Source organism: Strongylocentrotus purpuratus, unplaced genomic scaffold, assembly GCF_000002235.5.
Source record: "Strongylocentrotus purpuratus isolate Spur 01 unplaced genomic scaffold, Spur_5.0 spur5_scaffold_6, whole genome shotgun sequence".
NCBI lineage: Eukaryota > Metazoa > Echinodermata > Echinoidea > Camarodonta > Strongylocentrotidae > Strongylocentrotus > Strongylocentrotus purpuratus.
Genome location: NW_022145612.1, coordinates 3,486,340 through 3,503,456, shown reverse-complemented (window position 1 = coordinate 3,503,456; position 17,117 = coordinate 3,486,340). Strand labels below are relative to the sequence as shown.

The window sequence follows — 17,117 nt, the reverse complement described above, 5'->3', positions numbered from 1 at the left end:
AACTGCAATTTTTCCACTACCGGTCTACATGTATATCTTTAAGTTCATTTTATTTCCTGCTTTTAATACCCAATATATTTTCCAATATCTTATTAGTTTATGTAAATGCTATCTCTAAAATCAAGTAATTATTCTTTTTGCTACATTGTATGTTGTTGGAAAAATTAGTACATGAGGAATACATTGAAAGTGCTATTCAATTGGTATTGGAGATGAGAACATTATATAGCAATTTCCTAAGATCAAATTGTAAGGAATTTGACATTTACTGTATGTTACTGTATCTAATACAGATTTTAAATGCCAGTACATTTAATTGTCTCTTGTTAATTGTTCATGTCTTCATAATGATGGATGAATTGACAGTAAATTTATCACTTGAACTTACTACAGAATTTCATAGTCAAAGTTGGAAATAATAAATCCTAATATTTCTTATATTCTGTTTCACTTGAAAATGTTTCATTATGTTGATAAAGTTCAGAAGAGAGATAGAGAAAGAGAGAGGGGGTGGGTTCATACACAGAACTTGTGTTCATAATAGAGAACATGAAGACACTACAAGATTATATTTGTAACTGCTCAAAATAAAGACCAAGATTAATTTCTTCTAGTCTATAACTTGATGCAATTTTGAGTTGTTGAAAAGATTGAGATGAGTGAGATAGAAAGTGAGTGGGGATGTGTCTGGGAGAAAGAAACTGAGAATGTGTGTGAGAGAAGAAACATAGTGGTTATACCAAGAGAGAGAGAGAGAGAGGGGGGTATAAGATGCTATTTGTAAGCATTAACAAATAAAGATAGAAAGTCTTGTTGAAATTTATTCTGAAGAAAAAAAATATCTCGGTAGACAGTCAAGTATTTAAGTTCTGTAAATAACATTTGGTTTCATTGCTTTAAAACAAAAATACATAGGACAGACTTTCAAGTTTCAAGTTAGTGATCCAAGTTTCAGTTTAGCAAGATGAGAAGTAAACAATTATTTTAATTGTTTTGCTGAAATAATAATAATAATACAATATTTATATAGCGCAAAATAATCTGGATTGCTAAGGTCAACAATGAAATAAATGCTTCAATTATGGTATGCTGAAGTTCAAGTAATGAGATTTGGAATGTGGGTACGATGGAACAGGTGTGCTTTCTCGAGCTTGAGAATATAATAGCACCAAGTCTTTATTTCTCCCCCAATCCTAATGTTGGGAAATATTATAGTAATAAATGTCCCACTGTGAGCTGAATTGCATGGCCTTAGATTCATGTTTGCTTTTAATATTCAGTTTATTGATTCTCATATTTCGCTTGCCTATTGGGTCAAGAAGCTATTTGACGGTCTGTATTTTATGGAAATTTGTTGTGAGTTCATATTGATTTTGATAACCCCCCCCCCCCCCCCCCAGAATAGAAGTGTGTACGTGATCCAACTTTTGCTACGACAACATTTGCTTTAGGCTTGATTTTGTCAAAGATATAGTTTAAAGGCAGTAGGTTCATGGTTAGTTTAAGGATTGCAATTGGGGGTTCGTTAGGTTAGATATCGTGTAGGGGTTGGGGTTTGGTAATAGTGTTTTGTCCAGGCAGTGGCGGATCCAGGGCCCCCCCCCCCCCTGGCGCTCAAGGGGGGGGGGGGTGCAAATTGAAATTTTTTTGAGGATCAAAAAAAAAAATGTGCTCACATAAATTGCAATAATAAAAGGACAACAAAAGTACATTTTCGTTACTGTTTAGAGAGAATTTTTGTCTTTTCTCCCATTGTACATTTGATCGATCACAATTTTGATATAACTGTATCCATTAAAAAAAAATCAATATTATATTCTAACTGAGATTTGAAAGAGCACTTTTATCAAGGTTGTTTTAATTTTTAATTTTCCTTTAAAAAAAAAAGAGAAGTGCGTAAGTGTACATTGATTGAATACTCCTTATGATCAGTTGTACATCGTAGTTTATTGATACAGTGTACAGTATTGTGTTTGAATGATGGACATTTGAACACATGCCTTTGTATGATTCTGAAGGAAAATAGACCTGAATATGAGTAACTCAAGAAAGTACAGGCTTAGATTTGCCAAGCGTATATCCTGGGAGGAAGTCTTGGTGATACATCACCAGATGTGCCATCCACAATATGTGGCTTGGTATCCTTTTATGGTCATCCACTTTTCTCTGTTTGAATATATCAATTACCGGATCAATTATCATATAGGATGACAAGAAGAAAACCATGAAAATGTTCATGAACTCCCAAGGACACATAGCTTAAGAGCGAAGGCGCTGGAACTGCATGCGCTTTTATTCTGTCTCCTATAAAAGGAGTGAAAGATTGGGTATACGTGAGTTGGGGGAAATCAGCTGATCGGTTGCACCTGTGCTATCCGTGAAAGGGACAGGTCAACAAGTTTACGGACGACTACATTTCCTTAATAGGGGGTATGCAATTAAGTATATCCTCATGTAAAATATAATAGTAGAAAATCCCCTTAAAATCTCTCTCCGATGCCTTTAAATAAATTTTCAATAGCTATCAATTCGGCAATAGTGCTCGACATTATAAGTTTAATGTAACTGTTGGGGGTATATTTTCCCAGCTCTGATCCCTTTGTTTAATTTACCCCATCCAACATACAAAGTCCGTCAAAGGAGCTGGGAGGTTTCATTCCAAACATATGGGCCCGAATTCACAAAGGAGGTTTGTCGACAAACCTTGGTTTTCGTACGTCATATGACGTGTTTTACGCGATTTTTTACAAACCTGGTTTGTAAAGAACAAAAGGAGGTTTGGCGAAACAAAAGGAGGTTTGAGCTCAAACCTTGCTTTGTGAATTCGGGCCATTGGGATTCGAACCCTGATTCGGGTAAAAAAAATATATATATATATATATATATATTCAAACAATATGATATACAGAGTCATTTACTTATACTGGGAAAATAAATGGGCACACGAGACCACACACACATTTGGCATAAAGTTTGCAGCTATTTCCTGTCATATTTTTAATATATGAGCAACTTAACTTTTGAAGAGTAAACCTTTTTAGCGAACAAGTTTACTATATTGTAATTACAAACTGACATCCAAAGAATGGGATTACAAATTATTCTTCATATTTTTGTTGTCAAAACTCAACATTCCCTTATATTTATTGTCCTAACCCTAAAATATCTTTTCTAAAATATTTTTTCCACATAACAAAAGCAATAGGAGATTAAAAAAAAAAAAGGTAAAAAAAAGATTGTTGCAGCAAAGACATTTGACAAACTGAGTAATAAGGCTTATTAATCGAAACACAAACGTTTCAGGACTATCATTAAAACATATTCACGTCGCTGTTTTCACGAAGTGACGGTAGTGAAAAAAAATTGCATTCACTTTGCGTGACGATTTTCCTCACTACCGTCACTTCGTGAAAACAAGGACATTTTGTTCTGAAAAAACAAAGTATCCCACGATCTCACCTGTCTTTATCCCAATGTATAATGCCATAAATAATAGAGATTGTTTTTTGGAAATGCCTGAAGTTCAACATCATTTAACCTCGGGCCTAACAGAGGTCACACAGAACTGGTGCAAGTTCAATCCATATAAACCTCATTGGAATTAAAACTCTCATTTTTGTAAATACACTCAAAGATAAGTGAACAAAGAAAGAAAGATTTTTAATTTCATGAGCAGTAAGTAGAGTTCATAACTCACTTACAAACCACATTTCGGGGGGGGGGGGAGTTAAGGGGAAAACGGTCCGTTCATTACTATCCGGCATAAGTCTTCTGAACTTTTATATACAAATTATTTGTCCACCTTTGAAAGTTAATTATTTTGCCACGGAATTATATCGCACACAAAGGTCTATATCTTAAAATCACTTATAAGGAATAAGGAAGTTTCCTTTTTCCCTTTTTTTTCATGGCTACATACAGCTGCATAGCAGTTGGTTTACAGCTTTGTAATGAGAAAGGGGGAAATGGCGGTGTGAGAAAGAGAGAGAGAGAGAGGGGGGAGGGGGGGGGGGCAACACTCCCTCATTACAAACAAATAGACACACCCGCATAGAGTAAAGGGAAATCCAACCTTGATAGTAAATTTCTCTATAAGAAAGCAGAAAAATCTGAAAAGTATATTAGTGAAAGTTTGAATGAAATCGGACAAAAAATGAGAAAGTTATTATTTTTTTTTAAAGTTGCAATCTCTAGGTATGGGCGCTTCAAATTGACTGAATCGATAATGTCTATGTGATTTAATGGCGGACAACTTTCCCATTTGCTACAGCACACAAAATAGAATAGAATAGAATATTATTATGTATTGTCTTCTTCCAAAACAAAAGAAGAAACTTTCCTTCCAGGTGAAGCATATTACATGAAATCACATAACTTTAAAAAAAAATTATAATATAACTACGTTCATATCAAAATATGAAATGCATAACAATTATGAATAGATAAGTAATACTTACATATAATACAAATTACATAGATCATAAGGATAAAAGGTAGAAGACTAGAAGGAAGAAATAGAGAAGAATATAGAATGAGGGTATTAATGAGATAGCCCCGGAGAAAAGTAACTCCAAAAACCGACCCCCCCCCCCCCCACCCACGGGCTTCACTCAAACAAGTACGAAGAGATAGAGACTAGGGAGAGAAATCGAATGAAGGATGGAAAAGAAGAAAGGAAAGTAACAGAATTAAAAGAAGAAAGGAGAGAAAGAGATGAATTAGAGGAAGAAGAAGAAGAAGAGAGAGAGAGAGAGAGAGAGAGAGAGAGAGTCAGGAGAGAAAGGAAAGAGAGGGAGAAAGTATAGCATATAAATTAAAGCAATTATTACTATTAGTTTATAGATTATACTTTAGTATACTTTATTTGCAAATGAGTGTTTTCTTTTCTCATCGTGAAATCAACACTGTCGAACAAAAACTAAATTCGGAAGTGCCAAAGTTGACTTTATGGTTTAGAAGTAATGTGCTCTCTTTCAATGTTCTTTAAAAATATAAAACATTTTGAAGTAGAACATCTAATGACAACCTTGGGTTAAATATTAAACTGGATGATATTTCTATAGAGATAAAGACATGGACAAAGTTCCTTGGTGTCTATATTAATGAAAAACTTGACTGGAGCATATGCAGCAACCATGTAAAACACATTGTTACACCAATCTCCAGAGATATTGGCGTACTATATAGAATTTTAAAAAATGTTACTGATAGAATATTACGTATGCTATATAATAGTCTAATTTCACCACATATCTCCTATTGTATTATTTTGTGGGCAACATCCAAGTGTGTGACAAATAATATTCTTCTGCTGCAAAAGAAAGCTGTACGCATAATGTACCCGAGCTGGTTATTGTGACCAACTGACCATGCTGCCCCACTATTTGTTAAACTGAATTGGTTGATGATATTAACTTCCTCCAAATTGCCCTATTTACGTTCCGTTTCAATATCAAATTGTTACCTACGTCATTATCTTCAATGTTCCAACCTAATGAGATGGTTCACTCATATTCAACAAGGTAGTCATCGAATTTACATGTGGTCGATCCTTACACTACATCAGCCCAGAAATCAATCAGACATTGGGGTCCAGATGTATGGAATTCTCTACCTAACAATATTCGAAATATAAAACCACCAAACTCCTTTAAAAGAGCATTTCACAGATGTCAGATGTTACTTACATACTGTATAAATCTATATATCAGTTCTCATTATATCAAACATAAATTTAATTCTCTTATGATCTATATAAGACATTTTACTAGACTTAACAATATTCTTCTTTTCCCCCTTTTTTTTCTTTCTTGTTCTTTGTCAGTAGTTCACAACCCTTTTAGGAATTTTATTTGCCATATATTTTATATGTGAAAGGGTGTTGTAACGATTAAAGCTCTATTTGCTTATGTTTCATCACCTTTGTGTGTTCATTATTTAAACTATCACAGTGCAACTTGTCTTTGATAAAACATTGTTATATTCGTTTTCATGTGAAGTTAATTCAAATGGATTGTAAAATTGAATATGATGTGTTATGTTATATTCTTTTTCATGTGATTTTAACTCCAGTTAATTGTGGAATTGTGAAAATACATAAATAAATAAATAAATAAATAGATATGAAAATTTAAAAAAGGTTAAACAAGTTATTGGGAGGGCATGCAGCTTCACTGCTGCTCGGAGGAAAAGTACACAAAGTAAAATGACTAGAATTTTTTCAAGAATGTATAACTCGGGATGGTTCTTTATTTTTAGAGAACCTGAATTAAATATACTCTCCAGAATATATATTGATTAGTGCCCCAAGGATGAAGGCAAATGGGCAAATTACTGCAATAAAAATTATTTGTGTAAACGACAAACGAAAGAGTAACCCGTTAGTACATGTACGTCACAATCAACTAACAAATTTGCCAATTCGAAATTCGCATATAGCTGTAGTGATCTCATACTTCAAACATTCATAACTTCCTAATCATCATTGGTTTGAATTATTTTAAACTTTCGCAATTCGGTTTCTCTGATTTCATTCAAATTAAATTATTCCGAGGGTTGGATTGCCCTGAAAGATGCGTGTACTCATTACTCAAGGTCAGTCTCTGTTACGTAATCCGCTAATTTCAATCACAAACTTATCGGTAGGCCTATGTACACATGCATAGTGAACAATGAAGAGTTTTATTGACTAATCAATGAGCTAAATTGTTGTATTGTAACATGGAATTCTTAGTTTATAAGGCCATCATTACATTATGTACATGACTCTGTATCTCATATTGTTTGAATATTATGTTTTTGTTGACTTTTGAGTTTTTTACCCGAATCCGGGTTCAAATCTCTGCGAAAACACGAGCACGTTCTGGGAATGAAAACTCCCCGCTCCTTTTGACGGACCTTACCATTGATAAGTTCGACGGGGTAAATTAAACGGAGGGGTTAGAGTTTAGAAAATACACCCCTTTCAGTTACATTCAATGTATAATGTCGAGCACAATTGCCGATTTCATAGTTATTGAAAATTGATTCAAAGGCATATGAGAGAAATTTAGGATAATTTTCTGCCATTTTATTTTACACAAGTGTATACTTTCTTGCGAACTCCCTAAAAGAAATGTAGTCGTCCATAAAACTTGTTGACCTGTCACTTTCACGGATAGCACAGGTGCAGATAATCAGCTGTTGTGATTGATTTCCTCCAACTCACGCACCGTACCGGATACCCAAATCTTTCACTCTGTTCGGATACAGTCAAGGCGACAGGATCAGGACGGGAGCAGTTCCAGCTCCTCAGCTCTAAAACCAACCCAACATGGAGGTCTCTAAATTTGGACTAATATGGGCCATTGTTCTTATATCCATGATTGTGGCAGTGCAGGGGCAGAGGAGTAAGTAGTACTGACTGTGTGTTTTTATTGATCAGCTTCGTTTTAACCAGGGAGATGTGAGGAGCCGGGAGCTCCCTGGTTTTAAGTTTACCGATCACTAACTCCAGGAAGCTCCGACGCATCGGCATCGGCGTCGGAGCTTCCTGGAGTTAACCGATCACAAGATAATTCCACTAGGCCGTGTTACTAACACTGCACTTTACACAATGACTGAGATATAACCCTCAGTAAAATCAATTGTCTTCCCCTCTTGACTCTCACTTTGAACATGACAGACAATGAAAGCGGACAAAATATACAGTTCCTCAGGTAAACAAAGGGACATCCCTTCACTGCTATTATGTAAAAATGTGTAGAACAGGTGTCACATGCATATTCACCTGTTCTACACATTTTTACATAATAGCAGTGAAGGGATGTTCCTTTGTCTACCTGAGGAACTGTATATTTTGTCCGCTTTCATTGTCTGTCATGTTCATAGTGTCTAGATCTTGCTTGATCTAGGGCTAGGCCTTGGATTTTATAAAACGTTACAAATAAAGTGTAATCTAAATGACATTTGTATATACATGTGTAAATTTACTGTACCTCTACTCTAGCTGTTAATTTGTTATGCCAGGGGCCAGGCATGTAGCAAGGGGGGGGGGGGCAGTTGGGGCGGTCCAACGAATCATCTTCTTTCTCTAATAATTTAATGAAACGTCAAAGCTTCTGCGCTTCGCAACTCCCCCCTCCCTGCACCCACCCCCCTATCTATCTTTTTGCCAAGGGGGGTGTTTGACCCAGTGGCGGATCCCCACCCTAGATCCGCCCCTGTATGTCAATTATTATTTTGATCTGTGATGATTAAAGCAGATCAAATGCTAAATATAAGAAGAGAGACTATAGTGTGACACAGTCTGCAGCTCAAGTCGAGACAAAAATTCATAGAGATTTACCTGTCTTCTTTGGCTTGCAAATTGCAAATACTACCTAGTACCCTACATTGTAAGGTCCATTTATTCTTAAATATTTGCAGAGATAAAAAAAACAGAATAACAAATTTGAATACTGATAAGTAAAATCATTAATAAAACAAATTTCACATTTTAATTGGACAAAAAGTATTTTTGATAACAATGCTGTCGAGGCAATCCACAGCATTTGTAGATTTTTCGTTGATCAGTTCAGATATGAACACATTAGAGCAGCAAGGCCTGCAGGCTGCAGGGAGCTAGGAACTTCTTTCGTCAGTGCACTGGGGGCCTCCCTATAGCCAAAATATGACCTGCCCACCATGCACCTGAAACAAATTTTTTCTTGTCTATCAAAGATCTTAGCTTTTAAATTATTATGCATATTAAAGCAGAATATGTGATAATTGTTTTGAAAACTATTTCTGCTTCTTATGAATTTACTTAGTTTTGGATATATTTGACATTTTCTTTTTTTCTCTTGTAAGTCAGTTTTTATCTGTACTTCCATGTCATGCCCCCTCCCTCCGCCAGATAGTTTGCTAATGTAGTCACACTATTTTGGTCAACAAAGTAAACTAAAATATAGATACCGGTATCTGACTCTATGTTTGACGAACAGTCCCGGCCCCCCCCCCCCCACTCCGAGAACGGACGGACCCCATGCGTGTTACCAAAATGTCCTTTCGTAAAAAAAGAAAAAGGTCGACCCGTATTGACTTTACACACCAGACTTTTGTTGAAAAGGGGGGGGGGGGGGGGTGCTGAAAAAGGCTTGTATAACAAAAGAAAAAGGTTGACTCGTATTGACTTTATACACCGGACTTTTGCTGAAAAGGGGGGGTCACTTGGAACACCCATATGTGTACCCTAAATAACACTGAGTGGGGGGGGGGGGCCTGATTTATGGCCTGCCACCTTTCTTCTACACTTTCAGACACACTCTCTTCTGCTCTCTATCACCATTTCTCTCTCTCTGCTCATCTAACACCTCAAACTCCTTCCTGGCATAAGTCACACTCGCACCACTCTAGCTCTTTAAAAACTTCAAAGAACGTAGGCGAGCCGGAAAATGTCAAGACTGGAATTAATCGGGAAGAGAAACATTCATCTCAGCTGAACTGTCTATGAATTCCAGCAAAACAACTATTGTTTGGTCATTCACAGCAGTTCTTCAATTCTTCAATTATCTTTAAGAATGTTACAAACGCCTGCGTTGTCACCCAATCACAGTCCAACACGCCAGCTTGACACAAAAAACTGGTAACTGAAAATAACTTACTATGAAATGTGAATATGCGAGAAGGCAAACAATTTTTTTATCTAAACAAAAAACAAATCACAAATTTCGACCGGTTGCATTAATATAACCAAGTCAAAAGTCAAGCAGAATGTGTTTTCAGTCTGCATTTGCATGTTGCTTCTTTTAATTCATGTCTTGGATATTGCTTAAAAGATACTTTCCATTTTTTACTCTGGTCTCAACATTATGCAAGATGTAAACAAATAAGCACACCAACAAATATTTTTTTTAAAGATAGAAAAAAGGTGCAAATTAATAGCCCTGCATGGAATTAGGATGGGGTATTCTTATTTTTTTGCATTATTGCTATTATTGCATTTATGCTGTTCAATTTATTTCATTTTCTTCATATAATTTTTTTGGTGGTGATGATGTTGGGGATGGGGGTTACGTTTTTAATCAGAACCATACAAATTTCATGGTGATGCAAGTATGAAAACTTGCAATTTTTAGTAACATGATAACAATCAAATTATTCTTAATCTTTCTATTTTCATCCTGATTTCATCATTCATGTAGTATTTATGGTAGTTGTTTCTTCAACGTTCAGAAGGTCATCTTTCAATTGATATAAATAACTCTTGCAGCTCCGAGTCGACATAGATTTTTGTTTTTTAAAACAGATTTAGCACTTATATGCACACCTGAAGCACAAAAACGTTTTGAAAGAACTCGTTATTTCAAACCGCACTGCAATTAGTGAGGAAAGTACCATGAAGGGGTCCAGATTTGTTTGTTTTCTATAAAGTTCAGGATGCCCAAATCATCTTAAAGGTGAAATTCAAAGAAGATCACAAATACGTCAACTAATGTATTACTAAAAACTGGTAAGCTAACAGATGGCCATCGTACAAGTTTTAGGTCAACTACAAATCGGGTGATTTATAAAAATACAAATACAACCACCTCCATAGCAGCTGGGATATACAAGAGATTCACCGGAAAAATAACGATGTTTTAATGACGTCACTATATGGACCAACACTGCCCAAGCAGACAACATCCCATAGAGAATGAACATAATTGCAAAGCTATTATTTCTCAAATAATGAGTTTAGTGTATATAACTGTAATGGCATGTCAAACCATTCAAAAGGGGATTGTAAATACACAGGATAGGGGTTAATAAATAATCAAAGAAACCAGACTTTCAAATTGAAAACCCCCCGGAATGATATTAAGGATGGCATTTCTTCCCTGTTGAAACGCCGAACATACCCCGGTGTGTGCATCTGAATATACACTGTACAATGACGTCTTCTTTTGTTTACAAGCGACAGATTCCTTTATTTTTGTATCGCTGCATTTGTCATCAACACAGGGGCGTACGCAGGGGGGGGGGGGATTTTGGGGGTTCAAACCCCCCCCCCCCTTTGGTATTTTTATGTGTGTAAACCCCCCTAAAAAAAAACTAAAACCCCCCCTTTGTTTTTTGTTGTTGTTGTTTTTTTGTTTGTTTTTTAATAAAAATAAAAAAATTATGCCCACGGCTAACATAAAGTGACCTTACCCCCCCCCCCCCCAACGAAAAAAAATGTCAAATTTTCAAATTTCGAGACCAAAAAAAAAAAAAAAAGTGTCCGCTAACCCCCCCCCACCGAGCGATTTTCAAATTTTTGGGAGCAAAATATTTTGGGCCAGATTTTAAAACCCCCCCCCCCCCCTTGAAAAAATCCTGCGTACGCCCCTGCATCAACATAAAACCATGCGCGGGGTTTAGCCTTGTCGAATCAAAGTTTCAACTTTGCAATAATGAAAATAAAGTTACTTTTTAAAATCGATGTGATGCCTCTTCCATGTTTCTAAAGAAGTTCAATTTCAGTCGTGGAGTTAAGAGAATTCAAGTTGTGCACCGGATCTTAGGAATGTGAGTGAGCATGGCGTGCTGTCCACTGTGGTTCACCTATTTGATCCCAGTTAGTATCTCAGTAGTCCATTGTATTCTATTCTTTTAGCATTGGTAAAAAGATAAATTTTGTAGGCCATGTCAGCAGATTATATGAAGAAAAAAACATGAAAATCAAATTCAATCACGTGCCATGAAATAAATGCATGTGGAGTGCGCCTAGACATGTGGGTGACACCTTGACCTCAAACATGTAGTAGTAAATTGTGGCATTGGTTCCATCAGAACTGAGGTAGCGAATGAATGTACCTACATGTAAATAGATCGAAACTTTGTAGCTTTGATTACTAAAGCTGCCATATTGATTGAAGCCAAGCATCTTAGTTTAAGAATAAGAATGTTTTACCAATGTGAACCAATTTAGGAACTCTGGACAAACTTTTTGTCCGTACTGACACATCAAATGAAGAAATCAACACCAGAAATCATATAATTTTCAAGCATTTGTATGTACGCATTGTTTTTCATGGATTATTTATCAGTTTCATCATTGTTATTACGACCATGTACATTGTAGGAGCTCAAATTCGGAATAGTACAACAACGAAAGACCCACCTCATATTGCAGCTCTTTCCTCTTCATATTTGCAGTGTTTAAGAAATGATAGTCATTTTTTTGAGAAAGTTTGTGAACTTTAATACCAGTAGGTGGAAACTGTTATAAACCCTTAAGTGTTAGAACAGTTAACAGCAAAATTATTGATACCCTTTCCAAGTTTTTTTAATTTATTAATTTGTGAAATATTGATTTGTCTCAAGGTATGTTTCTTGAGAATGTAACATATTGAAGCTTTCATTTAAAAGTATTCATCAAAGGTCCTTATTCAACCAGTGCACTTTTCTTTCTTGAGTTACGAAAAGAAAAGAAGAGAAATAAAATTTACAAGGTACACACTATACTCCTAAATCATTAGCTGGCACTAAATTTGAGGAATTTTGATAGTTTTCCACTCTTATAGCTTAAAAGAACAAATAAATGCACTTAAGGAAGATAATATAGAAGGAATAGGAATAAACTTGGACAAAGGGATAAGTAAGTCAAGCCACATGTTAATCAGTATACCCCCTCCCTCTAACTTTTAATAGCATTGAAATCTTATTTTCAGTTCTTAGGCTCTTAGATCTAGAAAGTAGGAAAAAAACCTGTGAATATATTTGCAATGCAATAATGCAATTAAACAAAAAATAAGCATACAGTACTTTGGCAAGTACACAGGTCTAGCACAATGTAAATGTAAATTGAAATGGTATAAAATGAGAACTTCATTACCATTGTATAATACAGTGAAAAGAACAGTCAATAAAAAATGCTGAAATATGTTTTTCTCAATGTCCAGGGGTTTGCCCTCAAAAGTCTGTTTTGATTTCACTTTCATTTTGTTTCATTCATATCAATACAAATTTAGTATTCAACAGGAGTTAAGGATAAAATTTCGCAACTTATGAATTGCTAAAATATTATTACCGGTAGTATCTTGCTTTGTCAACTAGAAACAAGGTATTAAAGATACTATGTCCATTTTGCAGCCAACCTCAGATTCTGCAAAACTTTGCAGGAATTATGAATAAGTCATGTATGTCCTATCTGTGAAATTTAAAGGTTAGCAGTGTCCTAATATTCAAATTATGCAAGGAAACCTGTTTACTTGCTAGACTTTACTGTCAGACACTATTGAGTGAGTGACTGGCTTTTTTTCTTCTTTGGTAATAACATAAAATAAGCTGTAAAGGGTACATGAGCATTTGTATATACAATGTATATCAATAACCCACTTCTTGTAAAGGCCAAAATTAAACTGATTGAATCTTTGCGCAACATAAAACGTACGACCATTCAGTACAATGGTCTGAAAATAAGACTATTACTTAATGGCACTATAGCTCCTAAGTCGATTCGAAAACTAATAGTTGTTATTTTCCCACTTATAGACATTCTCAAGCCCCCTTATTTAGGGAAGTTCTAAATTAGTATTATCTTTCGAATGCTGTTGGAATTTAACCTTTTCATTTTTTGGCCTGCAAATGGGACATACACTGTAGTACCTTTAAATGGGAAAGTTGTAAGGGCATGCTACTTGAAAATTTGTATTTGGTCAGCGACTTATATGGGCTACATGTATCTTTCATTTAAAGCAAGGTAATATATAGGAAAGTTGTAAGGCCATGGGTATGCTACACTTAAATATATTATTGGCCACAAGTTTATAAGGGCTTCTCATGTCTGGCTGATACCCTCTTTTGCAATATTATCTATTTGTACATATTTTATCCATGTATTTTTAAGTACACCTGTATAATAACACCTACTGTACTGTGAATGTATTGATTTAAATGTATGTTTTTCGGTCATTTGTATTTTATTGCAAAATAAAATATGATTTTTTAATGAATTGAATTAATTAATATTGGTCCAAGTTCAATATCCCAATATCCTGATGTGAGTGTTAATTTTTTTCTTATAAAGTGGTATATTTGTAAATGTACATATACACGTATATCTCATTTTCTTCGGCCCACAGAGAAAGCAGGACCCCCTCTGAATGTACAGACCACTGGCCACACCCAAACATCGGTATCGTTGGCATGGACTGCACCTAAAAAGTTGCCCGTTGGTGGTCATACCATCAGTGGCTATAAGATTCTATACAAACAGGAGGGTCAGTCAGATGCGTCAGGAAAGAAAATTGATGTACCAACTGATCCATCATATACAGTTACAGGTAAGAAATATGTATTGAACTTCAGCTGCAGTTTCAATGTCACTCGAAAGTCTTATTTGATTGAGCAGTAATAAGCCTACATGTACATCTGCAACATTGAATGTTTTTTTCCCCACAGATAGATATATTTAATCGACGAGGCAGAGGTATCATGCAGATGATATAAATGATGGTAAAATCATATCATTAATAAAATAAACAAATATTGATGAAAAGTTTTTTGACATTAAAAAGCTAAACATGATTATAGAGAGAGGAAAAATATAGATACATGTATTTAGTGATATAAATAGCGATTTGGAGAGAGAGCATCGATTCAGGTATTCTTGTAATTTTTATACAAAAATCAACTTTGTGATATTGTGTTAGGGCTTGTTATGTTAAGAAACACTTCCTTCATTAAAGGCATCGTTTAACAATGTTAAATCTGAGATGCAGGATCCTACGTGTTATCAGTGTCAGTGATTATGGTGTAATATTGAAGCCCTAAAAAAAGTGCCTCAAATAAGTAAAATTCTTTGAGTGACTGGTTTTACCATATCATTTTCCCCAATAGACTGGTTTCCAATCATAAATATCTTGATAATCAGACGGGCGTTCGGCTTGTAACAGTTATGGGATGTGAACAACAATTGAATTCAACAAGTTAACAAATACAACAATTATATACAAAAGAAATCACAAAAATTATGATAACAAGTTAACAACATAATAAGATGAAAAGAAACATGATGAATTAAAAATTACTTGGATAACAGAAACAATGATGGGTAATTAGGTATGTATTATTTAAAGGAGGGATATAAAATGTGCGAATGCTGCCAGACTATTTTCTAATCGGATATTATATTATGGAACGACTTTCGCAGTTATATGTTGTTCCTAAACCTTTTAAACAATGTCAATAAAATGTCATTATCCATGTTACTCATTCATGTTTAATATATGTTCCTTATTCAGATCTTGCTCCTGGTACTACATACATGTTCAAAATTGCCACCATCACTAGTAATGGAAAGGTTGGTGGATTTTCATCATGGAAGCAAGACCGCACAGAGGATGGTAGGTAGATGCCTATTACTCATTTTATATTATTTGAAAAAATGTAATTTTTTAAAGCTTGCAAATATTGTGCATGTTTCACTTTTGAAACATTGTTTGGGTACTCCCAGATTGTGCTTACATGTATTTTTGTATTTATTCAATTCAAATTTATTACCTCCAATAGTCATGCTAGCAGTAGAGCTAAATCTTTCATAATTCTTTGTTTTGTTTTATGAGGTGGTTTGAAATATGTAAGAGCATGAAGATTTCAGGAGTCAGTGAAAAGGGCAATTTTTAAGGCATTTGAATATTATTTGTTTGTATATTTGTTTTTGTTTGCTAATTCCTTTCATTAGTTTGGTAGTATCTGTTTAAGAAGTACTTGTATTAATGGAGTTAGTCCCTTATTTTATAGAGGTATATTAGGATACACTGGTTAGATTAAGGAATACATCAAAAGGCTTATTTCAGTAAGTTTAATTTACAGTTGATCTCAAATTACAAATTTTTGTTATGTACATGAATAGATATAAACTGACTTCATGTTTTGTGTTGCAACTTTATTCAGCACCAGCAACTCCTCCACCAGACCCACCTAGTAACGTGCAGGGCTCAGCAGATGGGACAAACATTAACATGGAGTGGACCCCATCCAGGTCTCAGGTCGATGGCTACGTGGTCAGCTACGGAAAGAACTCTGTGGATGAGAATAGCATGGAGGTCAGTCAAGATCAAAGGGGTGCTACAATCAGTGGACTAGATGCTGGAGCTACCTATCAAGTAGCTGTCCAGTCGGTCAGTGGCGGACAAAGAAGTTCAGCTGAAACATTTAGCGCAACAACAGGTGTGTGGGTGTGGGTGTGCGTGTGAGCATGCTGTATCCCGTGCCGTATATATATATTTTTTTAAGGAGGGGTACATCAAACTTGGTACTGCTACGTAGCACTAAGAAATATTAACATGTTTGATAGTGCATCAAAGGGGATTAAGGCTTCTGTAGATTTAAGATAAGCACGATACTTACCACACTTTAAATGTTATCATATTAGGTAAAAGGTGTACTGACACTGTTTTTTTCTGTAATTGCAGAATTCGATTCAGTTATTTTCTCTCTCTCAAATCTTCCAGTGTCCTCAGCGAATTTCAGAGTTGGGTTATAATTACTTCTTGTTCAAATAGTTTTGTTGAAATGATACAACATGACCAGACATACAGAATCGAAAAGCATACAGGGAATTTGAAAAATACAAATTAATTGAAAGGATAAAGAGATTGAAAGTAAGAAAAGATTGATGTTTCTAAAATCTTGCATTTTTGTCTGTTCCTTTTGTAGCTTCCCCCGTACCTTCAGCAGCTGGTAACCTTCGTCTGCGCTCCACGTCTGACAGCATTGATGCAGAGTGGGCTCATAATAGTGCAGAGCAGGATGGTGTGACTGGGTTTGAGGTATCTGTAGGCCCAGACTCTAACCCAACAGAACAGACCGTCAATTTAGGCAGCTCTGATCGATTCACCACTGTATCAGGTCTACAGCCTGATCAAGTCTATGTCGTGTCTGTCACAGCTCAGAATGAGTTTGGAAGCAGTCAGCCTGTATCGGACAAGATCAGTACACGTAAGTGTCCTTAAGTTATTAGTATAAATCTTGAATATTTAAATTTGAAATCTCACCTCCCATGTTCATGCTAGGAACTGAGGAAATATAAAAATCATGAAACCTAGAACATTCCCTGTGAGACATTCCAAAATAAATCAAGTATACATGTAATTTACATTAAAAATATTTGTAATAGATTCTATTGA

The 17,117-nt window shown here is 35.3% G+C and overlaps 1 protein-coding gene across 4 annotated transcripts in view; it reads left to right on the top strand.

Moving 5' to 3' along the window:
* The first annotated feature begins 7,144 nt into the window (after positions 1 to 7,144).
* Positions 7,145 to 17,117, top strand: part of LOC763365 (tenascin-X) — a 90,601-nt gene continuing 80,628 nt past the window's right edge. The window contains exons 1-5 of one of the 4 annotated variants that reach the window (XM_030972281.1): positions 7,145 to 7,388; positions 14,070 to 14,270; positions 15,231 to 15,332; positions 15,883 to 16,158; positions 16,648 to 16,929. In XM_030972281.1, coding sequence (XP_030828141.1) covers positions 7,313 to 7,388; positions 14,070 to 14,270; positions 15,231 to 15,332; positions 15,883 to 16,158; positions 16,648 to 16,929 — 937 coding nt within the window. In that variant the 5' untranslated portion in view covers positions 7,145 to 7,312. The remainder of the gene's footprint in view (positions 7,389 to 14,069; positions 14,271 to 15,230; positions 15,333 to 15,882; positions 16,159 to 16,647; positions 16,930 to 17,117) is intronic. The other 3 variants (XM_030972280.1, XM_030972283.1, XM_030972284.1) reach the window with 3 other exon arrangements.